Source organism: Bombus terrestris, chromosome 13 (assembly GCF_910591885.1).
Source record: "Bombus terrestris chromosome 13, iyBomTerr1.2, whole genome shotgun sequence".
Lineage (NCBI taxonomy): Eukaryota > Metazoa > Arthropoda > Insecta > Hymenoptera > Apidae > Bombus > Bombus terrestris.
Window position 1 is genome coordinate 8086189 of NC_063281.1, and position 10546 is coordinate 8096734.

Below are 10546 nucleotides of genomic sequence, written 5' to 3' on the forward strand. Positions count from 1 at the left end.
ACTTAAGATTTCTTTGGGCTGGCAAGTTCAGCGCTCGAAACTTTATTAAAAAGGATGATGTATTTACAGTGGTTCAAAGGGAAAAGATTAGAGACTTCGTCATCGTGTTAGACTTGGATAATGGAAAGGTTGGATTTACAAATTATTCTTACTTAAATTCCGTGATCAATATGAACAAAGACATTATAGTATGAAGTCCCTGTCTGCCCTTCTCTACACACTTTCCTTTCTTTACTTCCCTTTCTGTTCTATATCCTTCCTTTTTCTCCTTGCTTCTGCAGCCTTTGCATTCCCTTTTTCATTTCCTCTTTTCATTCCCCCTCGAATCTTTCGACCTTCCATTATCTTCTAACCTTTCTCATCTCCAGTTTGAAACGATGAACACATAGTGTATATGTATAGCAGCTAATCTTCGTCCGCAAACTTTACGTATCTATATAAAAATATTTGCAAAAAGATTTTACATATGTATATTTGCTACATGAACCGTGACCTTCGCAAGGTTAAATCAAACCAATGTGGAAGTTGAGGCGGAAAATAGAAGTACAAAAGCTAAGCTTGAAGTCTAATAAAACCCAGCCCTGGCAACATCTGGCTCGCGCCTCCCCGAAAATAAAACAGTGACGGATGCTTTCCCCCATCTTCTGCCGGTGCATTTCATATGCGCCCGGAAACCCCGTTTCTTCTCACGCTTTCCGCTAGCGTCTCTTTCTTTTTCAACCACTTCTGACGCAGCACTGCGGGTCACTGCAAAATAAAGGGAATAAGAGGAAAAGGGGCACGAAGAAATGAATTCTTACCACATTCCTACCGAGAACACTTGCTCGACGAGTCCCTCCTTGTTATTACTTCTTTGATCTGAAGACGGTGAATCGAGTTCTATCATCAGAAGGACACTTAAAATAAATTTATCCGGAACACCGCCACCAGCACAGTCTCGATCGGACGCTTAAATGGAACTTTTTGCGCGGACCTTCCATCTGGCTGAATGAGCAGCGATCGTTTCGATTCAATTGCACCTGAAAGTGAAAATTTCTGTTTAATAGTGGTCAAAATTCCCCATGCAACTGTTCGTATTATTTTTCATTCGATTCCAAGTACAATAACACGTCATCGTTCTTAATTAATCTCTTCGTCTCTCCTCGATTCTATTCATAAATGAAGTTAAAGGAGAAGCAAAGCTGAACCCAGTTTGCACTCATGAACGCTACGAGCATTGTTACAGGGGCATAACTCTTTCAGGCAGCGATACAAGTTTAACTGACAGTGTTTCGCGCTGCGTAAAATGCCGAATACAGCTCTCGGGACGGTTCAACTTCCAACTTTCCATCGGGACAAAGTTCCAAGAAGGGCGTCTCTTCTCAACCGCGAAAACTTGCAACTAATTCCCTCCAGGGTGTGTCACCTATACGCAACGAGTGACAGACTGGTGTTGGTATTTTTAGATTCCTGAACTATTCAATTTCGACGATAGAATCTCTTTTTCAGTGTTCTCCATTTCCTCGAATCGCCAATGATACCAACAAATTGTATCAAGTTGTCCATAGCGATGATTAAAACGAAAAGAGTGGCACAATGCACTTTGCATTGTCGGTCAATGCGAAACGAAACCGTCTGCCGTTACTAGAGCGTGACTACTAGGGTGTCGATAGAATTAAAAGAACAGATAGAAAGAGAGGAAGAAAGAAGCAACAACTAGAGATACAGAGCACAAGAAAAAATGAGTGTCACGACGATGCATCCTGTTCGTTCCTATTTTTCATTCTCTACCCTCCCGACCAGGCTATGCCGGAAGAAAAGAGAAACAAAGACCAAGGTGGCGTTCGTCGAATCACTGAAACGTCTCGCGCGTTTGTTTGATTTCATTCGGAACCAATTGATTTGTTTGCGTCCATTTCCACCCGGGCAACGTTATTTCCACCTATCGAATGTGAAACGCGAAGCGTTCCGTTGAATCGTTCGGAAAACTGAACGCGCTCGTGAGATAAATTCCGACCGTTTACGCCGAGTCTCCACGGTCTCCCCGGACGTTTCCAGGCGAGACGAACTTTACGGTTCACGATCGACGAGGTATCCGACACTGCGGTAGTCGCTTGTTTCGAAAACTTAATTTTCTAACGGTGTATTTACTGTAACCGATTGCAAACGAAAATACAGCCATCGGCTGCGGACGCAATTTAGAATCAATGGAATATTTTAAGAAATATTTTTATCACAAAGGACGATAATAATGTATTGGGAAATTTTAATAGAACACGTTGATTACTTTGCTTCGTAATTGAAACTGACGGCGACCACATTAATCAACTCCATAAATTGAAATGCGGGAAAAAGCGATAATGTGGCAAGAATTAGTTTTTTAAAACTTATCTTGAATTTACAACTTTCGTAAACGAAGTAATTTGTTCTAGCTCAACGGTAATTATGTGGACAAATGAAACGATGTAGTCGATCTCAGTTTTCCTTCTGAAAACTATCCTACGATGAATACCTATTAGGAGCATTACTGTCATACTACGTGCAGTACGTATTATACATCAACAATGAAAATGAATAGCAATCAATAATTATGTCTCTATATCAATAATTAACTTCCGTATTTAATAATCGTAAAAACCAAAAATCAGAAATTCGACATTTTCCATTTTGCTTTTCTCATTCTATAAAACTTCGATCTGAGAAATGCCAATTTTCTCGTGAACAAGAGAACAGAATTTAGCATATTTCTTATTTACCAATTCGATGCACTACTGCGCCGCGAATAATATTAAACATGGTTGCAAAACCTTCCTCAAGGGGATGAGGCACGCACTTAGAACCACACATTAGGGGTGAAAAGCAGCTCGAGGCTTTACTCCCCCACCCCTTTTACTGAACGTCGCGTCGACCGGAGAACCTTTACCTATGAAGCAGATGGAAGGAATGCTCGAAAGCAATGCGCGAAAGCAAATCTCTACCAACGATAGATGCATTTGCAGAACGACGTAGTTGCAGCCTTCAAGGGATTAAATGGCGGCACGAACAAGCTCATGGAAATTCACACGTGGAAGCTTAATTTTCGGCAAAGATGGTAGAATACACTATGGTGATTACCGTAGAATTCATACGGAATATGTGATAAGGAACTGGTGGAACTGTCAATATAGAGATTGAATAATGAAATGGAGCTATTCTAGGTGAATCGTGTACAGTGATAATGTTACACAATGTTACACAAAGTTTCCTCCAAAGCATCCTTAAATCGCTATACCGTAGTATATCTACAAGAGAAAATATTTCACTCTAGGATTGATTACGTAAGAATTTATTAAGCTAGCCAGTTTGGCCATATTTTATAAAATGATGTTTTCTGTCTCTGTTACTAAATTCGTTGGTAATTTGTGATGATGAAATTAATTTCAAGTTATTTTGAAACCCATAAAATAATTACAGAAGGAATTATTCCGAAAATATACCAACTCCGATTCCGAGTAACCGCTAAATAAAAGCAGAGTTGATGCGACTTGCTGAGTTATGTAAATGTTCAGTGATGTCTTTTGAGGAAAGGAGAAATATACCTATTTAAATGAGCTATTTATTAATTCAACATGTATCCGCATAATAAATGTATTCTCGTGAGATGAAGCGATATATTTTTAAAACGCAAATTATAAAACACGATGAAGGAAAGGACTGACGAAGGGGTTACGGTACGAATTCATTTACATCAACTATAAAATATTTTATTGCTTAATTAATCGGTTATTCTCTGGTATAAATCACCATAAAAATCAAATATCGCTAAAAACTATCTAAGTCACAGTAGAATTAATTGCATTGTCACAGATAGCACCACAAAAACGGTAATATATTAAATGGCATTAAAGATAAAATGCGTGATTTTTCGAATCACTTTTGCAACCATGCCCATACGCAATAACGTTTCTTCTTTTCTTATACTAGTAAGTAAAACCGTAGTTCATTTCCTTTCCTCCTCCGTCTCTCTCTCTCTTAAGATTGCAAGAAAGGAAAGTAAATAAACGACAAAAATTAAGTATCGTGAAAGTATTCACTCGCAAGAGATCCATTGCACGCGTGGTTATTAGCCAATTAAAATTAACATTTTTTTTTTTCAGTCTCATAACGACATAATAGTCAATACGATTACTATTATCACGAAAATTAACTTCGCAAGAACAATTCACCGTATTCCGTTCTTAATTAATAGTTGATCCCATAATGGTATTGATTGTCAGCAAGGCCTGGCATGAGGTTCCTCAGTCTTTTTTAGAAGCAACCTTTTATTGTATGCACTCATTCCTCAACTGCGATCGTAAGATCTTACCGCTCGCATTCTTCGGTATCTCATTTATGAAGGTAACTCCTCCTGAAATTATTACAAATTCACGTTCGATTACCTTACATTATCGATCAGGTAAATAAGAAGTACAATATTAAACGAAATTTGTATCGTACAAAAACAATCAAAAACAGGTTGAACGTAAAATAATGATAGATTAATAGAATATATGTAAAAAATTCTACGATATTATTTAACTACTTAAAAAGCTTACTTTATGTACTGGAAAATTTACATAATATGATAGGAAAAAGATGGATGTATTCATTGGTACGTTAATCGTTTTTATATACGAAACATGACATCACAAATTGCATTCTGTTTCGCATTAAACGTAAACTGAAAAACTTTACCTCGCAGCTGTTTGTATTCTGACACTTTGCTTTTAATGAAATCTTTAATGTCATCCTCAGTCACTTTTGACCCTTTCCTTGTCACTACGAAAGCTTTTGGTACCTCACCGCACCTTTCGTCCGGCAGACCGATCACAGCTGCCTCCACGACGTCTGGATGCGATCTTAGTATAGCTTCCATTTCAGCTGGTGGTACCTGACGCAAAATTTTAAATCGATAAAGGAACGAGATTTGAAAAATAAGCAAATTGGTGTTTTTTATGAAGAAATGAACGCTTAAGAATATATTAATAAAAAATATACTAATAAAGTTTGTATCGTACAGAAAGTATATGGCGTAATGCATGACTCAATACTTTGATCCTGGAAGATAGAAAGAATTAATAAAATGTAATGCGCTTTATATAACTATAAAAACGTAACTGGCCTTACGTCAATTGGAAAAATTAATTGGAAAAATTTCTATGAATACTACGTATATATATATATATAGTATGTATGTACTATGTAATTATATAAAAAAATGCAATTATTCGATTATCGAAATTACATAGGCGACAAAGTAAAAGTTCTGTAATACAACCAACTTAATATTGTTTACTAGTTCCATATATTTTATACACAAAAGTACGTTTGATAGTACATATGAATAATGATAAATGGTAGTACTCGAATTTTTCGACAGAGTCACAAAATTTAGTGAAATAAAAATTAAGTCATGTTAGCGTTACCATAGTGATATATCTCTTCTTATTTACACGAAAAATGATTGGCATGTATAAGTATGGGATAAGTGGAAAATAGATTTAATTGAAGCTTTTTGCGAATATCTCGGAAACTAAGGTCGAGCGGCGGTGACATGGATAGGGAAAAGTTGTCCAGAATAATAATCTCGATAACATATTTCAAACGTATTAGATTAGGATTACCAGGTAAGGAAGATTGATATATTATCTACTAATTCTATGAATGGAGGTATCATTTACCTGAAATCCTTTAACTTTGATTAACTCCTTCATTCTATCCGTGATAAAGAAATCGGATTCTTCGTCATAGTAAGCAATGTCCCCGGTTTTCAGCCAGCCATTCTCGACGATCATGTCGTTCGTGGCACTTTCATTGTTTAGGTAGCCTTTCATAACATGAGGCCCCCTGACCCATATTTCACCGACTTGACCTTGTTCAGAAATATCTTCTTTCGTACTTTGATCGACTAATCGTACCTCGCAACCAACAATGTTTTTTCCGACACTTCCTGGTTTCGAATCACCTACATCCAAGGTAACAACTGGCGAGGTTTCCGTCAATCCATATCCTTGTTGAAAGAAATTAAACAAATGATAAATATTTTTTAGAATTTCGACTTTATCAAAAGAAGTTCAACTTTAATGAAGCACGAAAGATTCGGGAATAGAAATTTTAGGAATTAGAGTTAAAGTCTTACCTTGACAGAGTTTCAACTGATCGGGGTTTAACTGATACCTTCGATAGAAATTTTCTACGTCCGTTTGTGATAATGGAGCCGCACCACTGATAAAGTGATGCATGCTTTCGTAAACGTGTTTCTTAATATATGTACAAGAGTTCAAGAACAGAAGTATCGGTGGGACTATGTAAAGACCTGTCACCTGTGGAATAAAGTACACTTGAAAACATTCCTGAAGTATATGTCGCCAAATAAAAGATATATTCCAACAGAATTCTCACCTTGTGTTTCATTAAAACGCTAACAAATAGTTCTGGCGTGAACTTTGGAACAGTAATTAATTTTGCACCGGAGGCGATACGCGGTAACACCATGCCGTTCAACCCGAAAATATGGAAGAAAGGTAATATTAAAGGTAATACTTCTTGGAAGTCGGCTGCAAAAATAATTAATCTCGTCAATGATGCTTGATATTAAACGAACAAATAAGTTTACGATACTAAGATGATAAGCAATAATAATAAACAATAATAAACGATGCTTACCCGTTGTAGTTTGCCACATTTTCTCTTTGCACGTCTGTTCCACCATTTGCATGTTACTGACTAAATTATTATGCGTCAACATCACTCCCTTTGGCAAGCCTGTCGTTCCACTGGAGAATGGTAAAACAGCCAAATCGTTTGGTGACGTTTGATAACTGGTTATAGGCGGTAACGTTTTGCCACGTGCAATGAGATCCTATAAAAGTTTCATTATCTTGAGCCAATGTTCAACTCGTACCGATTATACCAAACGGTTTCACGCCTACGAATTCGAATTCAATCAATTTATCCGAGGTGCTCGACACTATGATCAATTTTAGTCCTCACCTTAAACGGCACGGTACCATCGGGAATAGGTCCGCTACCATCTTCGATAACCACCAAGTGTCCTCCAGATGCGAGGATATCTCTCGAAGCTTGGAGTACGATCGGTGCAATTTCTGCCACTGTAATGACCGCCTTCGCGTTCGCAATCTTCAGTTGCCTCTGTATTTCATCTGTTTGATAATAGAAAATAATTGAGAATGATTTGTAGAAAGAGAACAGAAACAGAATTGTTAACAAAATTATGTTGATTAATTCCTTTTCTTCCACATATCGAATAATTTAATATGCGAATACGTTTTACTGATTATGCGCATTTATCTAAATATACCAGCGCAAATGTATATTAAGTAGTTAATTTCTTGCTGAATCAGTAATGAATACAACTCACCAGACGTATAGGTAGGATTCACTGTAGTAACAATAAGATCGGCCTCTAGGATACCGATAGTACCTAAAATCGCTTCCGGATAATTGGGCGATATCAAGGCCACTACGTCGCCCTTTCTCAAACCCATATTTATCAAACTTCTTCCGATATAATTAGTTGCGTCCTTCGCTTCGCTGTACGTATACTTTCTTCCGGTCACCGAGCACTCCTAATATAGTAACATCGATTGCATTAGAGTCATCGAATTAGCATAGAAAATTACTATTTGCATCATTTTGAAATGTGTAGCTACTAAAAATTATCCTAATCAGCAACTGTTGCAGCTGTGTTGTAACAATTAAAAGTCGTTTGTTGTAACTTGATCATATTCGTATGAAACGAACATAAGAACGTAAGCGCACTACGCGCCGCTCTTCAAGAGTTACTCGTGCTTATCGTATTTAATTATTATTATCGCTCCCACAGACGACTGTTGTGACTTATAACAGTAACAAAGAAATTGTTCCATTCTTTCACTGCTCTAATAAAGAGGGAAAAGAAAGAAATTGTAATAATTTGTTTATAATATTACCAGCGCAATATTGTTAGCGAATTTCGTAGCATTGCTCCAGATGTATTCCTGAACGAGCATCTCGTTCGGCGTAAACTCGCCGAACGGCGACAAGAAAATCTTTTTTCCATTTTCATCCTCCATGATCTTCTGTCGCGCCAATGTAGAAGTGCGTCTCGCGAACTGGTTTGCAACTTTCGTCCCGCTCTCCGATATCTGGCTTAGTCTTCGAGCACAACGAAAAATTTGCCTGACGCCCGTCATTATTTGCACGCAATATTTTATCCTAGTCTCCCAATAATTTGTTAATAGTTCGATAGTAACACTTTAACGAACTGTTAGCAGTTTATGGGATCACGTCGAACGGGTACGTTCTGGAAAAGAGATAAAAACGATGACAATTGAATCGCATAAAAATGATTTTTTAGCTGTGGAAATAACGTGTACCGAGTAAGGCACGCGGTTCAATGTGGGTCAACTGATTTGACGTTAAGAGGAACGAAGACGCAGAACGTTGAAAGTAGAAATACTTACAACGACAACATAAATCGCGTAAACATCTAGATCGAAATCTTATAACTATACGAAACGATTACAGAAGTTAATAAAATTTTAATCCGGACAACATCATTTTTTCCTGGTAATCCATATGTTCATGATTAACAAGCTTTTTCCAGGAAGTCCTTCGAGGTGACAATCAAGATATCAACAATAATGTATAAATAATTATGCCAGTTTGTTGATTGCATCATCATACACCGATGGGACAAGTTACGCTGCGACGAACAGACCGAATGTAATGTCTGTAAGAATGTCTGTGGAATAACAAACGGACTACGTTAATCAGTAGATTGAATTGTTTGCGACGGATCAAAGGAATCTGAATTAATAGAACGACAAACTGCGAGTGAAGAATATAGTAGAAGATCAAAGTACAACATGGTTATCGACATTTACACACTTCATCTAGTTGTTATCTTATTCTCAGCCACACGTAAATATAGCGGCTCCTTCCTACATTATCGCGGTAAATCGAGGAACAGTCTACCAAATGACTTGCAGTTGTCGAGTATGACTCTGCTTCATTCAACGTTGTCTTACACAATAAACTGTTCCCGTCGAAAAAAGTTATCATTTATAAATTTTTACAGTATTAAACACTAATCACAGTATTAAACTAGATATTAATGAGCGCTCAATTTGTTCGTAAACAAGCTCTCGGAGAATCAAAGATGATATCATTGGTATCGTACCGTATATCGCGTCGGCTGAAACAGATTGTGTGATAAGTCGATGTTAAATGTTTCGATCGAGAGACCATTGAACTTTCTCAAAAGTACGAATAATCCTGCACCGTCTGAAGCTTCTACACCTACGCATTTGGAACGCCAGATGGTGCTTTGGCCTCGAATAACATTTTGCGATAGCTTCCTGAGGATGAACGTTCGTTCGCTAGGCATTGGCGGCGACTCAGACAGACAGAGATTTAGTTTTCGCTATCTTGCGTTTATTATTCGTTACGAGCAATAGCAAACTTACGATATCACGATAAAACGGATGTTGAGCCTCTTATAAACCCAGGAAACGTTGCCTTCGCGACGAATGCAAGTACGCGATAAACATCCGTTTATGTCAAATACATTCGAAACACTTGATCGACCGTAAATAAAAATTATTCGAAACTAGATACCGTCTAACTTTTGACCAGATCTATGATCTCGACGCAGAACTAAGCGTGTTTACAATTTTCATCGATCGATCGATTTTTACTCGGCTGACCTGTTGCATAGGAAAATCCGATTTCTGATTTCACTTACTTTTATGCAAGTAAAATCGCAAACCGGTTTTCATATAGTGGATGTCTTTTGTTTCAATACCGATCGCGATCGATTAAGAAGGGGTCAATCCAGCGTCGATAAAATACACTTGTCAAACAGAGAAAAACGTAAGAAAACGTGCAAACCTTGATGATCTTCTTGAATACACGGTGTAAATGTTAGTGCGTAGCCGTAGGACTCGAGTCGTTGTTGTCGGCTTAGACGTGATGTATTTGGGAAAAGTCGCAATACCGCGAACCTACGTACGACACAGAACTGGCGAAGCTTACTCAACTAACTGACTTTCACTGACAGACTACGAGTTTCTGTTGCAAACCATTTAACTTCTGCCCGCCTGTAGATACGCCATTCCCCCACCCAACACTCTAGCAGAGGAGGCGTGTACAGGGATGGTTATTTGTATGCGAAAACTATAATGACGCTTTCACGAACGACTGTATTTTCAGTACACTTTGCTCGATTGCAAGTAATTGATTCTGTCATTATGATAACATCCGCAACGCGGACGCGTGTGTTCACGAACATCGATTAATGTTCTTCCCGCTTTCGACGGTGATTTAAATGCAATAAAATTTAGTCGATTAGTTTGAGACAGACCTACTATTTATTGTTAGACTGATAACTAGATATCAGGTTCCTCTTATCGTTCTGGCAATTATACCATAAATACATTCACATATATGAATATTTACATTAGACTGAGAATATTTATGTTAAGACATATAAAACAGTAGAAAATCCACATGATACTCGCGGATGTATAAGTTACTCAGAGTGTTT

The 10546-nt window shown here is 37.6% G+C and overlaps 1 protein-coding gene across 1 annotated transcript; it reads right to left on the reverse strand.

Annotated features, from left to right (window-relative positions):
- Window positions 1-3706: 3706 nt before the first annotated feature.
- On the reverse strand, window positions 3707-10099 carry LOC100643214 (4-coumarate--CoA ligase 1). Its single transcript, XM_003400047.4, has 10 exons — window positions 9892-10099; window positions 7950-8302; window positions 7379-7586; window positions 6991-7160; window positions 6664-6859; window positions 6400-6554; window positions 6137-6320; window positions 5679-6007; window positions 4693-4888; window positions 3707-4366 (listed from the first exon to the last, which is right to left on the reverse strand). The coding sequence occupies exons 2-10, from the start codon at window positions 8190-8192 to the stop codon at window positions 4281-4283; spliced, it is 1767 nt and encodes a 588-aa protein (XP_003400095.1). The 5' UTR covers window positions 8193-8302; window positions 9892-10099; the 3' UTR covers window positions 3707-4280.
- Between the last annotated feature and the right edge of the window lie 447 nt (window positions 10100-10546).